The sequence below is a fragment of the Lissotriton helveticus genome, chromosome 1_1 (genome assembly GCF_964261635.1).
Source record: "Lissotriton helveticus chromosome 1_1, aLisHel1.1, whole genome shotgun sequence".
Lineage (NCBI taxonomy): Eukaryota > Metazoa > Chordata > Amphibia > Caudata > Salamandridae > Lissotriton > Lissotriton helveticus.
Genome location: NC_136057.1, coordinates 852,526,791 through 852,549,217, shown reverse-complemented (window position 1 = coordinate 852,549,217; position 22,427 = coordinate 852,526,791). Strand labels below are relative to the sequence as shown.

Below are 22,427 nucleotides of genomic sequence, written 5' to 3'. Positions count from 1 at the left end.
GTGCACAGCAAAGGCTGTGGATCCCCTTTCTGCCCCTCTCTCCGAGGTTCTCCTCTTTCTTCTCTCTCTTGCCCAGCAGGGCTCTGCTCTGGGCACTATCAAGGGCTACCTTTCTGCCCTTTCGGCCTTTCTGAGGCTACCTGATCAACCTTCTTTGTTCAAGTCCCCTATTGTAACGAGATTCTTGAAGGGCATCACGCACATGTATCCACCTGTTCCGTTCGTGATGCCTCAGTGGGACTTGAACCTGGTTCTGACCTTCTTGATGTGCGCTCCTTTTGAGCCGCTTCATTCCTGTCCTCTCCGTCTCCTGACTTTAAAGACGGCCTTCCTGGTTGCCATCACCTCTGCCAGGAGAGTGAGTGAGCTCCAGGCTCTTTCTGTCAAACCTCCTTTCCTGTCCATTCATCCAGACAAGGTGGTTCTGAGAACTAGACCTTCTTTCCTGCCCAAAGTAGTTTCTGCTTTTCACATCGGGCAGTCCATCACCTTACCCTCCTTCTTCCCGCCTCCGCATCCTTCAAAGGATGAAGAGCGGCTCCATCGTCTGGACCCAAAACGTGCGCTTTCATTTGACATGGATCGCACACGCCAGTTCCGGGTGGATGACCAACTGTTTGTTGGCTACGTGGGTGCGAAGAAGGGACGGGCGGTACATAAACGGACCATCTCTCGGTGGGTCGTTCTGTGCATCAAAGCGTGCTACTCTTTGGCTCGGAAGGAGCCTCCTGTTGGGCTGAGGGCCCATTCCACTCGGGCCACAGCGGCTACTACTGCCCTGGGCCGGGGAGTCCCTTTGCAGGACATTTGCCAGGCGGCTACGTGGGCCTCGCTGCACACTTTTGCGAGGCACTACTGCCTGGACAGTCAAGTCCGGAGGGATGGCTTCTTTGGCCGTTCGGTCCTCCAGGACTTTCTGGTGTAGGATTGTATCGGTTCGCAGACCCACCACCGGGGTTGGTATTGCTGGGGTATCTATTCTAAGGTAAGGAATCTAATACTAACCTGTTTCTTTCAGATGAACAAGTTACTTACCTTCGGTAACGATATATCTGTAAGAAACAGTAGTTGGTATTAGATTCCTTACCGCCCCGCCCATCCTCCCCGTTCTGCGAACTGATACCTAGGGTTAAGGACATCCCTTTCAGGGCCCTAGTTTCAAATGGCACCAGTGTTGGTTCTCGCATGGCTCTGCGTGTTCTGGCGCGGAAAAGCTATGTGCAAAGAACTGACGTCAGCGCGCGGAGGCGGCGTCTATATACTCCAGCGACGTCATCACGGCGCACAACGCCGACGACGGACGCGGAGCCGCAGGAGACGCCTGCAGACGACGCCTACCGACGCGCAGGGGTACTGCTACGCAAAAGTTTCCGGATCCAGACTGACGCCTGGGTATATTCTAAGGTAAGGAATCTAATACTAACTACTGTTTCTTACAGATATATCGTTACCGAAGGTAAGTAACTTGTTCTTCAAACCAGTTGCTGGGGCATCCCTGCCCCGGCTCTGGCGCGAAAACCGGACAAAGGATAGGGAGTGTCCACCCTGCATCTGCAGGCACCATCAAGCATCCAGCAGCTTCCCTTTGTCGTCTTCCTTCCAGGATCCAGATGTCAGAGCCCGACGAGACCCGGATTCCCAGACCTCTCCGACCTCAACTCACATCTGCAGCACAGCTGAGACCCGTGGGTGCGACGAGACACGTGGGACCGGCCATCTCGGAAGAAACTGCACTTCGCTTCCATCACGACTCCCGAGGTAAACTCGACCAAGTGCTTTGGGGACTGAGAAGCCCCAGCCCCGAGCAGCCCCTGCACCGAAGATCAGCCCTCCAGCATCCACGAGATCTGCGTGGGGCCCTTCTGCTTGTTTGCTGTTCGACGCGTTGTCTGGTCACTTGCCGACTGGCTAGTGGCCTCCTAGACGACGAACCTTGAAATCTTTGCTGCTGGTCTGGTTGCTCCAGACTGGCCCTTGCTCCCTTCCAAAAGAGGGGCACCCCGGACTCTCCTAGTCCGCACCAGACGCTTTCTCCACTCACCGCGTGGGTTGCCTTTGCCAAGGCCTGTTGACGCCGATTCCGGATCCAACACCGCCGACAGCGAGAGCCTGCGTGGGACAGCTCGTGCCTCCATCCTGGTCGTCGAAGACACCTCCTGGTCCACGTGGCTGCAGAGTCAAGCGTCCACTCTTCACCTGATCGCGACGTCGACATCTAGTTCCTTCCTGGTTCCACTCCAGTCACTGGCTAGTGACTGTGAACATTGTCCCCTCTGCTTTCAGGTCTTCTTCTTCACCGATCCACCCTTGGATCGCACCGGACATCTTCCTCCTGGTCGCCTGCAGCATCTTTTCTTTCAGGCTCCATTGACTTCAACGCGAGAACCCGACACGACTTCGCACCTATGCACCCGCAGCCCGTGGGTGAGGTAACGAGAGCATTTCAGTGCTCAAGGGTAGCTTGACTGTCCTAGTTTCCAGTTCCACAGTCGTTTTAGTCCTAACTAGTCAGGATTGTCCGTACTCACTTTTAACTTGAACTGTACTGTCCATAGACGTTGTTACGCATCCCGCGTGTGAGTTCACACTCTGCACCCGCGTCCCGTGGGCCTCCTATTACTTACCTAACGTTAGGATAGCGTAGTCCCAGCGGTCCTGCAGCCTCTGGACAGCTCCAATTCTTCTATCGACTCTCACATTCCATTTACTTAGTATATGGTTTGCCATGCCCCTAGGGCACCATTGTAATTTTGTGCAACTTGTCGTATTTTTCCTAAGAGATTGTCATGTGCTTAGCCCTCTGATCTCATAAAGAGTTCAGAGGTGTTTTTTATTAATAAATATATTGTTTATTTTCATAACAACCTGTGTGGTGTCCTTTCATCTGGTTTTCAAGGGGTTATATTGTGGTAAAACAGCTGGCTTCACATGCCAAAAGAGTTTAGCCTAAGATTGCTTTGTCCATGCTACCATTAGGATAGCTGGTCTTTAAGGTTGACTTACAACCAATCACCATAAGGGTTGTTTGGACTGATACAAGGTGATCACTAGAACTAGTGAGCATCATATATCAGGCCAACTTCTCACATAAGCTGAGAGATCCACTCTCCTTAGCTGACAACCAATGAACTGTTCATTTCATTATGACGGTGACTAGAAAATCACGCCCAAACTCGCAGATAAATTCGACCCTACTCCTCTCCTCTACAACCAAATCCATAGGTCTCACAATGACCTCACTACTCCTCATATTGACAAAATGGTTTTAGCTGTTAATATTGACCTCCACACTTTAAAGAAACTCGCACACTTGTTATGTCTCCCCCAAGTAAAATCGGCAATTCATGCGCTAATCATCTCACGGCTAGTTTTCAGTAACACATTAAGTTAGGAGTGCCCCATTTATACTTTTCACCACTCAGTGGCTATACTAATTTCTTCCGTAAGGAAAGGCCATATTTCTCAAATGATCAGTTACACTGGCTTGTCATGAATGCAAATTGTAAATTCAAATCATACTGCCTCACATGTTAAGCGATCAATAAAAAAAAGCAGCTGTATATCTCCAAATATCTCTGGTGGCCTGCTTGACCTCCGAGCAGGTAACTATTTGTCTGATAGAGACTAATAGCTGCAGATTCCTTCATGAAGAATTATCCCCAGGCATGAGACTGGATCCAGAAACTTTTTTGCCACAGCATCCCTGCGTGCCAGGGGGCGGGACGACACCACGCGACTCTGCCCAGGCGGCGTCCGCATACGTGACGTGAGCGAGGTCACATAAGACCTGCCCCGGCACACCCACGTCAGTTTTTCCTTTTCTGCGTGCAACACGGATCCGGTCCATGCCACGGGCCTGTTTCGGGCCCCTTTTTTCTCCATACTTTTGGTGGACAGTGTGCGAATACCTTCGGGCTTCAAAACGTGTACGTTTTGTGGGCGTGTTATGTCGGCAAAGGACCCGCACCTCATTTGTATGTGGTGTTTGGGGGAGGATCACAGCACCACCGACTGCGAGGCCTGTCAACAGTTGAAGCCAAAGTCGCAGCGGGAGCGCCGCATGGATCTTCTCTCGGCACATCTCTCCAGGTCGACGTCCTCCCCTCGGTCTGCTTTGGCGAACGGCTTCTGGTTCGGCCGTGGTCGTCGTCCTCGCCCTTCTCCGATGTCACGTGAGCATTGCTCCCCGGTGGGTAAGTGTCGCAGTTTGTCCCCGGGGGGCTGGGTTCCGGCCTACCAGGGGCGTGGACTTTCCACGGGTGATGCGGCCCGGCGTGTCGTCCTATCCACAGTGTTCCGGTGTTGGGGCGTCGAGAGTCCAATTGGAGACATACACGGCGGCTTTGCAGTCCTCGCTGGCGTCTCCTCCTCCTTCCCCTCCTGGGGTGTCGACGGACCCCTCGCCTTGCGCAGGGCCCTCCGCGGCGCTGACGGCGGCTCCGGCACAGACTGATTCGGATCCAGGCTTGGAGGGTGTGCTTCTGTTGGGGTACAGCTCCGCTGGGGCACCTCCTTCAGTCCACGGCACCTCTGCCTCACCGCAAACTCCTGCGGAAGTCCCTGTGGTGTCGCGGGAGGTCGCCGGGGCTCCGGTCGCATCTTCGAGCCCCTCTCGGTCCCTTGACAGGGTGGTCCTGTCTAAGGCTGAGGTGACGCAGCTACAGCGCCGGCAGCAGCTGGACCGTGCGGAGCCACAGGGGTCGCTGAACCCTCCTCGCCCCACTCCGGGTCGAGCCCGGGTGAGGACCCCTCGCCCCTCTCGTCCTCCCCCGCAGGCGGCTGCCTCGACAGGGGGAGAGTCGGAGGTGGAATCGTCCCTGGCACCGCCTCATGGGTTGCCGAGCAATCTACGCCTCATTCTGGGCCGCGGAGCTCTTCGTGTCACTCCCCAGGGCCATCTCGTTCCCCCACGCGGATGGCTACCTCATTGGAGGTTGGGTCGGCGCCATCCCGTGGTGGGTCCGGCTCCAGCCCCGCTCTGGTCTCCTCTCCGGTCCCCGGTGCGGGCGACTGGGAGGAACCTTGTCTGACGACACTTGATGGTGCCGCCACTCCGCCTCAGGCGGTGGACTCTACGGCTCTGAGCAGGGGTCGTGCTGCGGATTTGTCTTCGAAGCCTCCTTCTCCGGAGGTGGCCTGTATTTTGGTGTCATGCTCCCTGGAGATGGGTCGCGGTGTGGTGTCTTTTACACCGGCATTGAAGAGCGGCTCTCCGCCCTTCCTGAGGCAGAGGTGTTCGTCGGAAGAGCGTCGGCTCCTTCTGACTTCAAGGTCTGGCCCTTGCCTGCCCTACTTGGCCGGCGGACCATCTATTGGAGGTCCTCCACCAGGGCTCTTGGGGGAGGGAGATTCTGCTCCCCTTTGAAGGTTCCCTCCTTTCGTCCTTGATAGGGGCTTGGAAGCGTCCTGCCTCAGCGGACCCGGTGCCTCAGCATCTTCTGCACCGGCATCTCCAGGCGCCGTGTGACCCGGCGTGCCTTTCCCTCCACCTCTCTGCCTCCAGTACTCTTTTGCGGTATGCTTTTCCCTCCCTGCCGCCACTGCTGACTCCTCTGTCTCGGGAGGCCTGCTGGCTGGACTCTTGGGGGTGCAATATGTTCACCTCGACCAGCGCTGCCCTGCGGGCTCTGAACACCTTGTGTGTGCTGGCTCGGGCCTCTTCCTGTTTGTGGGACTCTGCTGAGTCTCGGGTATCCGCAGCGTCCCAGGAGGGTGGTCAAGAGGATTTACGGCATCATACGTTGGATAGCGGGGAGCTGGCGGTGTTTATTCTTCGCTCCGCCCTGGACATCTCAGAGGTGTTGGCTTCCTCGGTCGTTCTTCGTCGCCATGCTTGGCTTTGGGATGGGGTATTCCCTGAGAATATTGGGGAGCGACTCATTCATCTTCCGTTTGATGGCAACCTGTTGTTCCATGCCCCGGCCGACTCCGCCATCCAGAGGCTCTTGACAGGGCTCCGCCCACATCCACCTCCTCCTACTCTGTATCGTCCTCCTTCTCCGTCCCCTCCTCAGTGATTCCGGAGTCGGGTTGATTCTAGGCCTTCTTAGACCGCTTGTTCTGGCTGTGGAATGCGAATTCTGGCCATTGCGTCCTTCTTTGGAGACCATGGCATTATTGACTGCTGGACGGCCCTTTTGTTGATCATGTGTATGTGTTGGAATTGCTGTGCAGATTAGCCCTGAGGTTAGGCCTTCTGCTTGCTTGTGCTGCTTGTCAAGCCTTTTGCGGGGGTGTTTTTTTCCCCGTGGCTCTTTTGTTTGTTCCTCTGCTGCGGAAAGAGGATTCCCATGGTTGGGGCTTTTCGTACCCTAAGTCATATGGCTTGCTCTCTGCTGGGGGGTTCTGGTCGCCTTTGGGTGCCGGTTCTCCATGACGTTTAGGTAGGTTGCTCTTGCTTCCTGAGGTTGTGTGCGTTGCCACTCGGAATGGTGTGCCCGGGCATCTCCTCCTCTCCCTGCTCCTGTCCTGAGGTCTGGGATGACCCTGTGTTCTCCCTCGCCAGGCGCCGTCTACTCGGCCTTCCTGAGGCCTCGGGCTATTCTTCTTGCTTTTGGCGGCTTTTGACTGCTGGCGCTGTTCTGGCTGGCAGTTTGCTCTCCATCTGGAGCAGGTTTGCCTTCTTTTCCCTCGTTTCCTTGGGCCCTCTAGGCTTCTTCTTCCGCTCTTACTTTCTCGGCATTGGAATGGTGTGCCCGGGCATCTCCTCCTCTCCCTGCTCCTGTCCTGAGGTCTGGGATGACCCTGTGTTCTCCCTCGCCAGGCGCCGTCTACTCGGCCTTCCTGAGGCCTCGGGCTATTCTTCTTGCTTTTGGCGGCTTTTGACTGCTGGCGCTCTTCTGGCTGGCAGTTTGCTCTCCATCTGGAGCAGGTTCGCCTTCTTTTCTCTCGTTTCCTTGGACCCTCTAGGCTTCTTCTTCCGCTCTTCCTTTCTCGGCATTGGAATGGTGTGCCCGGGCATCTCCTCCTCTCCCTGGTCCTGTACTGAGGTCTGGGATGACCCTGTGTTCTCCCTCGCCAGGCGCCGTCTACTCGACCTTTCTGAGGCCTCCGGCTATTCTTCTTGCTTCTGGCGGCTTTTGACTGCTGGCGCTGTTCTGGCTGGCAGTTTGCTCTCCATCTGGAGCAGGTTCGCCTTCTTTTCCCTCGTTTCCTTGGGCCCTCTAGGCTTCTTCTTCCGCTCTTCCTTTCTCGGCATTGGACGGATGCTGTGTTGCCTTGTGGGGGAGTGGGGTGGTTCGGCCTCTCCGACCTTGCCTTGGTTCCTCTGCTATGAGTGTACGGGCCTCTTCAGCCTTCTTCCCCTCATACATCCCCTTGGGGTTGGTGGGGGTCTGCTTGTGGGGGTTCCCATTGCCTGGCAGGGGCGAGGTTCTACCTGGTCCACCGATCTGGTTCCCTGTCGGGCCCACTGTTCTGTGTTGGCTGGTGGGGTCCTTTCGCAGACCCTCCTTCCCAGGAGGTATTGCTAGGATATCTATTCTACGTGAAGGAATCTGCGGCTAATAGTCTCAATCAGATGTACAAGTTACTTACCTTTGGTAACAATGTATCTGGTAGAGACGATTCTAGCCGCAGATTCCTTCACGGGCCGCCCTTCCTCCCCTATTCTGTGAAGACCCTTAGGTTGGTCATCGGTACTCACCTCCCGGTGGGGGGCTGTATCTCCTGTGAGTGCCTTCTTTAGTCTTGACGGATGGCTCCGTCTGGGGCCGGTTCATTCCTCCTTTGGTTCTTTGGAGGATGGGGTTCCGGTGCTCCTGCTGCTCTGGCTATTCCAGGTTTGGGGGATTGCTTTCTATCCCTGTCCTCCCTTCCCTCCCTTCCTTCCATTGCTATCCTCTGATTAAGGGTCTTCTGGCCATGTCTTGCCCTTGTCCCTTGTGGGTGGTTGCCCTCTATGTTGGGGTGGCTTGGATGTTTGTTGTCCCCGTCTGTCTTGGGACTGGTCCCATTCCTTGCTCCGGATGGGGGTGGTAGGTTTACTACGTGTGCCATGACTTTTACGCATGTTCTTTGCCTCCGTGGCACAGGGATGGGAGGCTGTCTATGTGCTGGTAGGGTGACAGCACAGGGTTCTGCTTGTTCTTCTTCTTTCCCTGCCTTTGGGTTCTGCGGTGTTGACACTCCTCTGGGTGATGTTGTTAGTCACCATTTCTTTCCAATGTTTCTGCTCTTCGCACTCTGTTCCCATGCTTCCACAGTTTTTTATCTGGTGGTTCCGCGTTGTGGTGCGGAAAAGTTCTCCAAAGAAAACTGACATGGGCGTGCCGGGGCAAGTCTTATGTGACCTCGCTGACGTCACGTACGCGGACGACGCCTGGACGGAATCGTGTGGTGTTGCCCCGCCCCCCGGACGCAGGGATGCTGTGGCAAAAAAGTGTTCGAGGCATGTGGGCTGCTGTATTCATATTAATGTCAGCAGCCCTACATGCCAAGAACAGATGCATACTGGTAAGTAGCATATTCCGTTCGAGGCAAGTGGGCTGCTGAATTCATGTTTGTGATACTTTGAATACTCTTCCAGGACAACAAAGTGCAATCATCCGGACCCAACACTAGGCGGCAAACTATGCACAGATATGAATGTCAGCAGCCCTACATGCCAAGAACAGATGCATACTGGGAAGTAGCATATTCCTTCCGGATCCAGTCTCGCGCCTGGGGATAATTCTACGTGAAGGAATCTGCGGCTAGAATCGGCTCTATGAGATACATCGTTACCGAAGGTAAGTAACTCGTACTTCACATGACCAGCCACAAACATCTGACCGACACCTGATTCTTACCCAACCCATCAGTCTTAAACCACGACTCTTCTGGATTCTTCTAAAACTTTATCTAATTTCATGTTTGATATGTGAAACTCCCATTTTCTCCACAACTATATTCTGTGTTCTTGGTGAAGCAAGCTGAGTCCACCTTTGATGTAGGTAAATTATAGGCAACTGTTAAATAAATTTCCAAGGGATGTTGGTTGTTTCTGACTATTGTCTTTCCAAGCACAAACCAGCATTCCTGCTGTTAGTGGAACAAGGCTGTTTTTGGATTTAATGATTTTTTGTATGCTTTCTAGGTTGCTACTTTTGCAGTTTTTGTTCAGGGTTTAAGTGCAACAGGCTAATGTGGAAAAACGCCACATCAGTAATATACAAAAACGTAGCATCTTTTTGCACCTCAGCATGCACCGTCAACATGGCTAAAGCAAATGCTGCGAACATTACAAGCATGAGATATATAAGGGTAGTTGGAAAATAGTTTGTTGAAGGAGTGGCCACACAAAAAGAGCACTGTTCATAAAACTGGTAAATGGACTAAGGGAAAAAAGCAATGTATGTATTGCAAGAGTATGTTGCATTCCCAGTACATGTTCAGTATATGTTGCATTCCCAGTAAACCATATTGCAGTATGGTGTACTGCGAATGCTAAAGTTACATAGTGCTATATGAAAAGACTATGCAAAAAAAATATTTGTAAATTATATAATTAGGAATTAAAAATGTGATAAAAGTGACAGAACAAACGGAACATGTGCATAGTTTTTGTATGTGACATAATTTAACATTTAAAGATGATCTCATCTTTAAATACAGTGAGCACATTAAGAAATGATTAAAAGAACATCTAGCTAAATTGTTTGATGTTTTAATTTCAAAATTAGTATTATTATTGTTTTTCATGATCTCTAGATTCTCGAAAACACAAACAGCCTGAAGCTGTCTCGTAAGGTGCATGAAACATTACGTCGCATCATGTTTGGACTGATAGCAAACAAAGAAATGACAGCAAAATCTATCCTGCTTCTCAGCCATGGCTTAATTAGCGAAAATCTGCCACTGATCACAGAGAAAGCAAAGTGAGTTACATATTGTGAACCTTTTACAATATTACTGATCCTGCTTGAAGTGACCTTGTTATATGCTAGAATGCTACACTTTTCCAAATTGTCAGCAGAAAAGATTTTAAGGTAAAATGTCTCAATAGGAAAATGTTGCTGAAATAATTTTCAGGTTTTAATAGATGTAAAACAAAATATTGTGCAGCTTTCTCAGACCTTTGTTTCTTGATTCCCCATTCCAAATGCTCCCTTCAAGGGAGCATACCTTTTTGATGCTAGCAGAGAAGATGCGAAGCAAAAGCTACAGTCATACAATAGTGGCATGCTTTCAGCTGCATCAGTCTTTCGAGGAAGGACAAGTTCCAAGCCCTGGTAAAAAAAAAAACACAGCAAGGCCAAAAGAGCCCAAGGCACATGCCCCTTTGCCTCAGAGCAGTAACTTACCAAGGGTGACCAACTTTCCATTACCCCTTCACAGGGCCTTTTGCACATGCAGAGACACATTCTGCACACATTGATTCTCTGCTTTTAGGGAGACACCAGAAGACCTTTATTGGTGAATGGGGGGGGGGGGGCTATAAGTTGCACAGCACATTTTTGGTGTTTCATTCTAAACCCCCCTCCACTAAATCAGTCCATTGTAAAAGATATAACTCAACAGGAGATTTTTTATAGAGTGTGATTACTATTCATACTATATTTAAATTCTGATCCATTTCTCCCCTCATGAAGTAAATCTTGACTGCTTGCAATTGAAACTTTTGAGACACTTTTAGGAAATTGATAACTCCGATATCCTAAAGTAATGAGATCGTCTTAAGCTTTGAAACACCAATGGTAAATATCTGTATATATCTCAAGCACTACCCAGTAGCCGCCAACAACCACAGTTCCTGGTCCTATGTGTACTTGTTATCCATAGACCTAGAATTCTTGACATCTAATCTCAGTTTTTTCACTTCACCTAAATATACCATCCAAGTTGTGGTCTAGTGGGCCTGTTGTAAGTGTAGAACCAGGAGACATGTTTTTTTAAATCCTGGCATCTCATTGGGCCAAATTGTGTGCCCTTAGGCAATCAATTGATGAGCTTTATCCCATGATCCCTTTTTGGCAAGCTGGAGTATTTAGAATCAGTGTAAAATCTACAAGTTAGCATGTGGGTATAAATGGACTGGGTATTACCTGGAGCAGTGGAGAAGTGCCTAGTCTCATAGTGTATGCACCAAAATCCAATAGCATGGCAAATTTCGTCTTTGAAGCATACTGTCCCTGTGCCTCGATCAACTAATCTGAACTGTCAGCAATTTAAAATCGGATTAATGGGAGAAACAAACACAAAGCAGATGCTCCCATGGTGGGTGGCAAGCATGGTTTTCATTTGCACATTTAGTGCTAAATCTCAGCAAGTGGCTGGATTTGCATCTCAGTAGCTGAAGCTGCTTAATGCAGGACCTCCCCTGTGCTGCAGCTGCTACCCCATAGGCACCAATAGGTGCCTCTTTGACAACTCATAAAGGCCTGAACGATTGAGAGTTGCTTGCCTTTTGAGAAGGATAAAAGTGGTGTGACACAAAATGCAGGACATTTGGCACCCCACAATGTCTCTGTGCATGACAGGAGCCAAGATTGCCAACCTGAACTTACTCCTCTTTCTGCCCAATAACATACTTGTCAGAGGTAGAAAATGTTTATGCCTTCCTCATTGGGCCCGATGCAGGCTGCATCTGACTTGGTGTGTCTAACCACCCAGGTTGGGCTGCGTTTGCCTTGTCGTATGTGTGAGCCCAGGTGGGGCTGCATCTACATTGCACTGTGTTTTGGCCATGGTCAGGGCTGCAACTGCTGTGCTCTGTGTATTGGCCCTTGCCGAGCTGCAGCTGCCTCACTCTGTGTATCTGTTCAGGGCATGTTTCCAATCGCTGATTGCCTTCTGGCCCATGGCACAAAGCAACTGCCTGACTGTGTGTACTGCCCTATAGTGGGCTGTAACTGCCTTGTTATGGGCTGCAACTGCTGTGCTCTGTGTATTGGCCCTTGCCGAGCTGCAGCTGCCTCACTCTGTGTATCTGTTCAGGGCATGTTTCCAATCGCTGATTGCCTTCTGGCCCATGGCACAAAGCAACTGCCTGACTGTGTGTACTGCCCTATAGTGGGCTGTAACTGCCTTGTTATGTGGATAGGCCAGAGTCAGATTGTAGCTGCCTGGCTGTGTGTTCGCAATCTTTGACTTTTGAGTGTGCCCGTACAGCCTCATCGGTGGTATCCAGCACCCGGGGCAGCCATGCTTAGGGAAGACACAAGTTGCACCTGAACTCTCCATCAGCTGCTGCTGAGGACGTACAAGATTGTTGCAGGTCCTGTAAAGAGGTGGGTAGAATAGTAAAATACTGGGAGGAGGGAGTCAGCCAAGGCAAGAGCAGGGACAAGGTCCAGGGGAACACCTAAAAAAAAGAATGAAGGGTCAGAGACCCATAGAGAGAGAAGACAGGCTAAGAGAAAGGGGTAAAGAAGAAAAGGAGGTCTAAAAAAAGACACACTTCATAACACAGCAAGACTCATAAAGGATCTGGACGGAAAGGGAAGCAGAGCCAAGGGACAATGAGGAGTGTGGAAAGAGAGCGAGTCCAGAAAAAACACAGTCCGTAAGGAGAAGCAAAGACAAGACAGAGGACCGTGACACCAGGAATCCCCTTGAAGGAGATGGGTGACCCAACAGGAAAAGATTTGGAGGAGGAGCAATACATTTGGTCAGAGGAGTGGTGGTCTTCTCCAGGGTCGGCTGAAGCGATAGTGCTCCCTACGCTCGAGGAGGAGTAATAAATATATATTCAATGTTGAGGGATGCTTACCCAAGCACCTTGAAAACCTGCCTATAACTGTTCAGCCCAAAATAGGAGGATATTGAGATTCTGCGCGATTTTTGTTCTTGATTGTTGTCTCGCTACACTCTCCCATGGTGGGGCAAGGCCATGGGCGTGGAAAAGGGTCCCTTAGGAAAAGAAGAAACTGTAAAGAAATAAAGACCAGGATAAGACAGAGGTTTATTTTATTTCTCTTTAGATGTGAGGTATACTTCAATTTACCTGAGATTCGAATTCCTCCTAAGAGACGCCACCTGGATGAAGATACCATTGGGGCTTCCCTGAAAAATAAGAAACAAGAATGAAGGTGAATCAGAGGCACTGGGAATGCTTGGTTGCCCGTTAGAAACATATACGAAGTCCTATAACTTTTAGATTATTATAGATAATAAAGGTCACAGGCATAGACATTACCTGACAACTGTTTTTTATTTAATCCCACCCACAGGCCCTCACCTGAGGTAGCCCTGAGGTACTACGAACATGAGGTGAGCATGATGATTAAAGACTCATTTTCTGCCCTCTACAACTGGGTAAGATCAAGACTTAATAGTAAACTGATTGCATATGTGATTTGTGGGACAACGTAATCTGAGCCTTAGTCATGCTTCTACCAAAACTCACAGGAAACAGTTCTAAATAGTGTCACCTTGGTGGCAAAGAGCGTATTGGGGAGGGAGGGGGAGGAGGGGGGAGGCAAAGGGGGCAGGGTGTTGCCCTACAAGTGAATCATGATCAAAGTTATCACACTTCATTCATATTTGAATTGTGTAGGATCCAGTGCTGCTGTGTATTTAAAGTGGTTTGTTTTTTCAAAGGACAAGCACTGGGCTGGACATTGAAGTTATTGTGTCTGTTGGTTGGCTAATTAGCACTGAGTTTGTTACCGCCTACCCTAGTAGTACCTCCCTGTAAGGCCTGGGACTGCTCTCCAACACTACTCTAAGGCTCAAGTGTAGAAAGGATTGTACTTTTCGCAATTTGCAGAGCCATGGTAGGATTAGTAGGATGGACCACAGGACACCTTACATCTCAAATATCTCAACCGCTTCAACCGAGGCCCAAAAGCCCCTTTCTGCCCTCAGACCTCCCCCCTTACCTCCTCCAAATGGGGTCTGACAAATATCTGTACTCCCCACAGATAGAATTGTGACACTGCTTTGTTTAACACACTGGAAAGATTCATCAGCAGAGGTGTGTTTTGTCCAGTTATCTCTTGTTTCACAAAAGCACTAAGCAACAATACAACTTCGAATAGATATCATCACTAGGTTTTCCGGTTTGAACAGATTAAATCAATTCTACCCTAGGACTTCTTACCCATGCAGCAGCACTAGTAGGAAAGACTTGAGGGCAGGGTTGCTGTTTTAAATACTGCACACCAATAGTAGAGACTAGGAGAAAATGACAATCAGCTAGACTACCTGTCATCCAGATCTGGTGCCTGCTTGTTGTTGTCAAGTCTCTCCTGTACCCATACTCTGGGTTTACTTACTTTGGGTCAGCAACCAAGTAGCAACTCACTTTCTCCCCTCTTCCAACAAACAATTTGCCTAGTGTCCTAGTAATTATGGATCAGAGCGGACAATCGTCAGGTCTGCCACAGAGAGACTGAGACATCCAAAGCTCTAGGAGCCTGTTGGTATTTCTGCATTGCCTCCACAAAAAAGGGAGGTGAGCTTTACACTCTCTCCTGTCAGCAGAGATAACCTGTGTAGTTCTAGTGACTTCAATTAGAAATCAAAAGGCCGGGAACTGAAAGTTTCTGATGATAATTTTAATAAAAGGATCATATCCTGCTCGTCTGGCAAGTCGTAAACACTTCAGTGGCTGAGCATGTACCAGGCTATTCACAAAGGCAACTTACACTTGCGAGTAAGTTACATGTGTAAGTGTGGTGGGGATCTCCCCATGGTAAACTATAGGGAAAATGTTAAATAAATGTATATATTTTACGTCAAATTTTAATGTTAATGAACTGTATATAATTATTTTAAAAGAATAACCACATTAAAAAGCTAATGCACTATTAAATACATTTTACATTTAATATTTATTTATTTTAAGTAATATATCATTTAAATGTTTTTTTTAAATGTTTGAAAAATCCTACCAAAAGTAAAATGCTTCTTTTTTGTTAATGAAAATTAATGTCATTGTTTTTATAGTTACTTTTATTTTTAAATTAAAAAGGTTCTTCAAATATTTTGTCATAAAATGTTTAATTTTTATATATTTTTTCAACATTCAGGTTACGTTTAAAAAAAAAAAAAGTTTAACTGTATTTATCTATTTTAACATTGGTTGTTAAAGGGTTCTATTTTAAGTCCCTGCCTCCATTATTTTGTAAGAGAGGTTGTTGAAATACCATGTGTGGTGCTGGACTTGCTCTGAATCTGAGCTGGAGTACATTTGCTATTACTTCGGGTCCTCTTTGGCTGGAGTAACTTTAGAAGTGTATTTTGGGAGCAGCAGGCAGCTTTCTCTTTTGTGCAAAGGTGTCTGTGCCTCTCTCCTACTATGCCCAGGCTACTTAATTAAGCCTGGGTATAGTTTGAAGAGTTTTGCTATGCAGAACTCCGCGAAGTTAAAAAAAAAACTCCATGAAGAGCCACAAGAGGCAGAGTGTAGTGCGAACTGCTGTTCACGCTGGTCTTTGTGACGCTTGGGTAGAAATTCTACCCGAGCGGCAGGGAAAAACCCCTCTGCAGTAAGCGAAGCAGAGTTTTCTGCACTCCGCGGAGTGCGGAAAACTCTGCAAACGGAGCAGAGTTCACTACCCAGGCCTACTCTTAATCCCTCCTTAGTGCTCCATAATTTCCTCTGTAGTCCTCCCTTAACATTTTCGCATTTAGTAGATAGTGTACCACATTTTCAGACAGTTCCACATGTCTCTTCCACATTTACTAGTAAGCAGTAAATGTATGTGTGAGAATCTCCCCATTGAAAAGATAGAAGAGGTGGATATTTACGCTCATAGGTTTGTGAATTGCATTTTGTAGTAATTAAGTAGTACTTGTCCACCTCAAAGTATAAGGCTACCACCTGCTAGCTTTCACTCAAATTAAGTAAACCTCTACTCAGACCCTGGAAATGTGACAGAAAGCGTTCAGGTTTAAATCAAAGTGAATGTGTTAAGTGGTTAAGAAGTGCATAAACTGTAGAGAAAGTCACACAAAACGGAATAAAACTCCACAGTAGATGTTCAAATAAAGAAAACAGGTTTTTTTTAGTAGAATAAGACCAAAACAGCAAAAATCAAATACGGGGGGGGACGTGGCTAGCAGCCGACGAAAATGGCCGCAGCATAGGGAGGCTCTGTGATCCCCGAGTCAACCCTGACAATCCGTCCACTGATCCGGCAGCTCTACTCACCCCTGACCGGGAGCTGAGGTAGTGGAGGACGTGGGGCGCTGGGCGATCCGGTTCCGGAGCGAGCAGAACGGTCTCCTGTCCTACTGGCGGTGAGAGAGGCTCTGGGGCCTGGTGCAACGAGGTGAGCCGGGGCCTCGAGTTTCGCGACTGCCCGGGGGCCCCTGGTCAGAGTGCGGACCACGTGCAAGGAGAGTCGATGGGCGGCTGGCGGCTTGTATCTGCATCATCGCTGACTCTGCTGGACTGCCTATATATACCAGCGGTGCCTTGTGAGAGCTCGGCGGTGCAGTTGACAGCCGCCTGGGTAATTCCGTGCTGCTGCGCTCGGACTGGAGGCGCCGGCAGGAATTCGTTGTTTGCAGCGGGACTGCCGGCTGAGGCATTGGACGAGCGCAGGGATCGGCGCCATACTACATGCCCTGCAGACGCTAAGGAGACACTGTGGCGCACACCGGTACACTGCTTGGAGCAACGGTGAGTGATTCAGCCTGTTACTGCACCTAGGGACTATAATTGAAGTACGGGTGTCGCCGGGTTTGGCGGAGCCCATTGACTAGTGAGTGCAACTGGTGGCAATACCCCCGGACTGGGCACGGACGTACGCAAGTTGCCAAGATGAGCGGCAGGAATGCTAAAGGCTCCAGCCTGACGAAACTTGACAAGTTTGCCTATGCCAAGACACAGACGGCGACGCCAGACAAAGAGGTCACACCACCAAAGGGCGAGAGTACCGGCGGAGAGCAGGAAGTGACACTGCGCGACATCATGGCGACTTTAAACAAGGTGGACTCCCGCATTGAGACCCTTGCAGTGGATCTGTCCTTAATTTGTGCCGATTTTAGCAAAATGGCCATGAGAATGTCCGAGGTTGAGACTGTCAGAGAAACGTTAAAAACTGATACCACCACCCTTAAGCAACAGGTGAACCACCTTTTGGCCGAAAACAAAATATTAGCTGCGAAGCTGGAGGATCAGGAGGGGCGGTCGAGACGGAACAATATCCGAAATATTGGTGTGCCGGAACGGTCCGGGGGACCGGCCCTTGACCTATTCGTGGAGGATCTGATAACGAACCATCTTCAGCCACGAGGTCTGTCCAATTATTTTCTGTTGAACGTGCGCACCAGGTCCCTGGAGGCAGGCCGAGGCCTGGGGCGCCTCCGCGGTCTATTCTGGCCCGTATTTTTAATTTTCGGGACAGAGACGCGATATTGCAGGCCACGCGCACGGCTCCTCCGCGGAAGAACGACAACGCAAATATTACGATTTTTCCCGACTACACTGCAGCCGTCACAAAGCAGCCGTGAGGTTTTCTGGATGTCAAGAGTACCCTTCGAGACCAAGGCATTAAATACTCCATGCTCTTTCCGGCTAAATTGCGGGTGGAGGCCGAAGGTAAAACATGGTTCTTTGTCACGCCGGACGAGGCGCAGGAATGGCTGGAGGGTTGGCGGAAGGCTGGTCGACCTGGCAGAAACGGTGACAATGGTAGCTGGCGCAGAGACCGCGCACTGAGTGAGGAACGTGAGTGACTCGATGCATGGACTGATCTACTATTGCTTTCCAGTGGGGTGACCTTTTTATGTTTCGAGGAGTTCGCCAAGGCTATATTTAGGCGCAAGTGAAGTACTGGAGATACTTTTGCATATACCGTTATGAACCGTGGCCAAAAGTAGTCTCCCACTTCTGAGAGCTGGGAGTCTGTAGGAGAGTGTACTATGGAAAGATCTAATGTCATCCCACATCTAACACCAAAATCCAATTTCATGCAAGCCCTTGACCCACAACAGAATGAAACAGAAGCCTATTGAGACGAAGCAGGGTCCTTCAGTAACCAGATGAAAATGTACAACGATTGTGATCTGTGCTTGTTTGATCCCTTTTAAAAGTGTACATGTTTTACATGCGTTTCAGACAGCTTTGTTGTGCATGATTTGTTCCAACAGGAGTGGCAGCAGTCTGCACCCGTAATAATCAGCTGAGCTCATGTTGGTCATCCCTGCCCAATCAAGTGTACTTGTCAATCAAAGTGGTCTATTGTGTAGCTTCTGGAAGGAATTTCACACATCTTTCCAGGCAGAGCAGCAGCTGTATATTAAGACTACCTTATACTTGCAAAAAAAATTTCATTTCCTAAATAGTTGGAAATAATCTGACTTGGCTAATCAATTGAATTTTTAAAAACAGGACAAATTCTTGAACTTTCTCTATAGCTGTTTCATACTGAATAAAAGCAGAAATGGTGCTTTAATTTTCTTTACCAGAATTTCCTATGGGACTATGTGAACTGTAAACCCTATTACAGTGAACATAGCTTTTGGTGATTTATTAAGACCTGTGAAAGAGTTTATTTTTATTAGTCTGTCTGCAACCATTAGAGGTTGCAGGCTGCAGGGGACCAGGCATCAGGGGAGGTCTGTGTTATGTTTTCAGGGTCACTAGTTGGATGGCACAATATAGTGTTTCAGTCTCCATGTGACATTTAGTTTTACATTCCATATGTGTATTTTCCCAATGATACACAATATGTCAATTGGTGGGTTTTTTTTGTGCCAATTTCCACTTTGTTTTAGGAACCAAAGAACATTCACTGGGCACGGGATAGCAGTGCTGCAGTGCTAATGGTCAAATTACCAGCAGGTGAGTACCAGTACCAAAAAATGAAAAACTGGGGGTGACCAACCAAAAAAAAGTTTAGATAATACATGAGAAGGAGTTACCAAAGGTAATTAATTTGTTCTAGTCTTTTATGGTACCCAATAGCACGTCCCACTAAGAAACCCCACACATAAAAAAGTCACCTTACTTGGACAGGGGTCTTCTTTTTTTCACTGTAATTGTGTATAAGTAAGTGTTAAATCATTCCTGGCCTAAAAACACCCTCAATGTGATAGGATATAGCCATTTCACAAATCCGTTCTAGTTCTTTAACTGGTAAATCAGGCTCTGGGTTCCTCTTGTTTCCTCAGGAACAGCAGCATCCCATATTTAATAAGCCAACATGTAGTTCCAGTTCAAGAAACCCATATTGTTTACAGTGTTTTGTACATTAATTGGCATTCAAGGCATAAACAAATACATTTCTATTCATATTTTCAGAAGTCGAAAGTCAGCTCATCTTCCTCCAGATCCCCGTCTGCGACCACAGAGCTGCCTGTTCATTCCCCCTGCTCCAGTGAGAGGGGGCCAAAAAGCCCCTGTTAGCAGCAGAACCAATATGTACATCTTAGTTGAGTCTGGGCTCAGGGTGAGTAGTATTCTGTAATTATATATGATTGATTTCTCAATCCACTGTATGTACCTGGAATGGCAAAATGCTTGTGGAATCAATAGTACACGCACAACAAATTCATGCATTTCTTTCATTGTTTTTGTTGTTTTTAATGGATACTTGCTCCCACAGGTTCCTTACACAAAAGCCTTTTCAGGCACCAGATTGAATCCAGATTTCTTTTGAAAGCAGTGTTTCATTTCCAGCACCAGATAAAAGCTGTTCTGTATCAGCAACAACAGTTCATGTATTTCACTTCACAGATGCTGGTTCTAGATCTGTCAAAGTTTCTGAATTATTTCTTCAATGTTTTACAACATTTTTGTATCTCTTTCTGAGGGTTCTTTGTTGACACCCACACATTGCTTAATATGCCATTTGATATCTAACAACTTTTGGTACTAAGGCAACTAATTCCCTGGAACAGTTCCTACTGAGCTGCACAGCCCTCCGAGTACTGAGTTTTGTTTGTTGCAAAATTTTACAGCGATGTTTCAAATTTAAAGGAGACGATCGACAGTGTAACAGACAAAAGTGGCAAAGCATCATAATGCTTAGCAAATCCTTTTTGATCCATACAGCGGCAGGTGTGCTGGTAGAGATATTCCGAGTCTTCGTTTTCTTTCATCCTAACAATTGTAAAAGGTCTCTGAGTGCTGGCTGTATTCTGCAAATAAGATCTCACTAGTGTGGGGACTGTTGTGACCTTCCTTCAGAAGTGACAGGGAATTTCTTCGAACCAGTCCATCCTACAGATTGTGGCTTTATGCTGTTTCCTCCCCATTTTTAGGAGGCCCCCTTCCACTCTTCCCACAGAAACCTCTCGAAAGAAATTACTGTACACTTGGTCAAGTAAGTGGCAGAACTATTCATTTTCTCTGATAAAGGGAAGGGACGTTTATCTAGGTACTTCCTATTGCCCTGGATAGGTGAAGGACTGCCCAATTATACATTTAGGGTTTCAGCAAGTTACTCAGGAAGAAGAAACTCAAGATGTTGACCTTTAAATAAGAGTCCCAGGCCTTAGAGTTACGAAAAGGGTGCTTATTATGATTTAAAAATACTTAAACAGCACAGGAAGTACTTGACATTCATGGTGAGGTCGTTGTCACTACTGTTTTGGATCTCTTGCACCTCTAGATGTGCTCTGGGTATCCCTATATAAATAATTTGCTGATAAAAGCGAGGTACCAGAGTTTACTCCAGCTAGACCTTTTCACCACTATCACCCCTGTGCACAGATATGGCTTTTCACTGAAAAAGAAGTCATGCTTTCTAAGTTACCTCAGGATTATTCTTGCAGACACACTCGCCATCTCTGGTAGCTCACGGCACACCCGCAGTCAAGATACCATCAGATTGTAGACTAAGAAATGGATAAAATAAAAAAACAAGGTAGTGGGCCATTTCCATATATGAAGCTGAGATCTGGAACAAAATTCTTCTATCCACCAAGACAGACCCAACACTGCTCCATTTAGGAGAGTGTTGAAGATGCACATATTTAAAGAGCGCTAGATCACAATGCATTAACAGTTCACTACTGCTCCCATAAACCAGCAGCTTCTAATGCACGTTGATTGTTCATTCACCTTTAACCTTCTACGGCATTCTCCAGCATTTTAGCTAGGTTCTTCAACCACCATAAAAGCAGCATACAGTGCCCCTGATCCATCTCCGCAGGGCTGAAAAAGCCAAACCTGGAGATGTTTAGGTTCATGTGAAATGAGAGCGCACTCTCTAGGCAAACAGCTCCTGACCCGCAACTCGAAAAATATAGTTTAGTTGGACTGCCAGGTAGGAGTGCGATCAAAACTACTTTGCAAAGAGACAATGGAACTGCGGAATAGGTCAAAGACCAAGAAATAGCTCTGTTAGCAGCTTGGGTGGCAAAGAAGTAGAATCTTGGATATCAACAGTTACTACAAGGGAGAATTTTTGCAAAAGGTGGCAGATATTTCAGCTCTTGGGAGTTTCAGATATCAATCTATTTGTAACTCAGGTAAACAAGAACTGCCATGTCTTCGATGTTTTGGAATTTTTCCTCGTGGGATCATAGACAAATGCCCTCTCTCGCTATTGGATGTTTCATATCCGCTCTGGCCCTCCTCTAGTCCTTATTCTGCAGAAAATGATTGTCTCCAATGGGGCCAGGCATCTGTGGTAAGCTGTTTTGCTACTGCTGAGCTGTGCTCCCCCATTGACGTGGTCTCTGATGGATAACTTGCGCAAGAGCAAGGGGCAAATGTTCCACCCCAGACTTTGAATATTAAACTTACATGCCTGGAATGTGAGTGATTAGCAATGTCAGTTTATAAATTGCCGACTGTATGATACTAGGGCCATTCATTAGTCATATTTTGAGACTGTCTCCACAGTAAATCTAAGTCCATTAACAGTACAGATAACTAATTTAGTTTTACTAGCAGAGAAAGGCCCTGACATTCGCAGGTGAATTGTTACTTAGTGGCCACCTCCGTGTGTGTTTCGGAGCAGATGAAGCATTGTTTTTCAAATTTGTGAGTGGTCTTGAGGTTCCTGAATAAGTTACATTCCTGTTCTTTGGAGTTCCTTGCTTGAAACTTGGCCTTTAGGTCGCACCAAACCCTTCCCTGCGTAAGTGAGTGAGATGTAAGTGTTTTGGTTCGGTTTCTTTCAATCTTTTTTTCAAATGTTAATGTTAAAATAAAGCCTTCTTTGCTTCTGAAACTGGTTATGAAGTTTAACATTTCCCATATGATTTTGCTGCCTTTCCCTTTTTTCCCTCCTCTCCCTTTTTTCCCTCCTCCCCCTCATCCTTCCAAAGGTTGCACCAAGGAGGACAATTTGTTACACCAACAGAGTAGAAGTTTTTGAGAAGGATGACAATAGCTATAAAAAAACAAGCAGGGTAAATCCATCCGAAATCAAACCAGTCCCAACTGACTTTCTTTGACAATAAAACATTGCTAAAAAGTTGCAAGAAAATCACTGTTATAGGGTTTTCATGCTTATCCTTGTAGGGGCATAGCAGCCATGTGCGCTCTCCTTCCTGGTGCCACTTGCGCCATATTGCTGATTACAAAGTTTGAAATACAG

At 47.8% G+C, this 22,427-nt stretch overlaps 1 protein-coding gene across 2 annotated transcripts in view; it reads left to right on the top strand.

Annotated features, from left to right (window-relative positions):
* UTP20 (UTP20 small subunit processome component) overlaps positions 1-22,427 on the top strand; it is a 1,109,880-nt gene that overhangs the window by 797,993 nt on the left and 289,460 nt on the right. For both annotated transcript variants that reach the window (XM_078675325.1, XM_078675316.1), the window contains exons 46-47: positions 9,691-9,857; positions 19,178-19,325. In XM_078675325.1, coding sequence (XP_078531451.1) covers positions 9,691-9,857; positions 19,178-19,325 — 315 coding nt within the window. The remainder of the gene's footprint in view (positions 1-9,690; positions 9,858-19,177; positions 19,326-22,427) is intronic.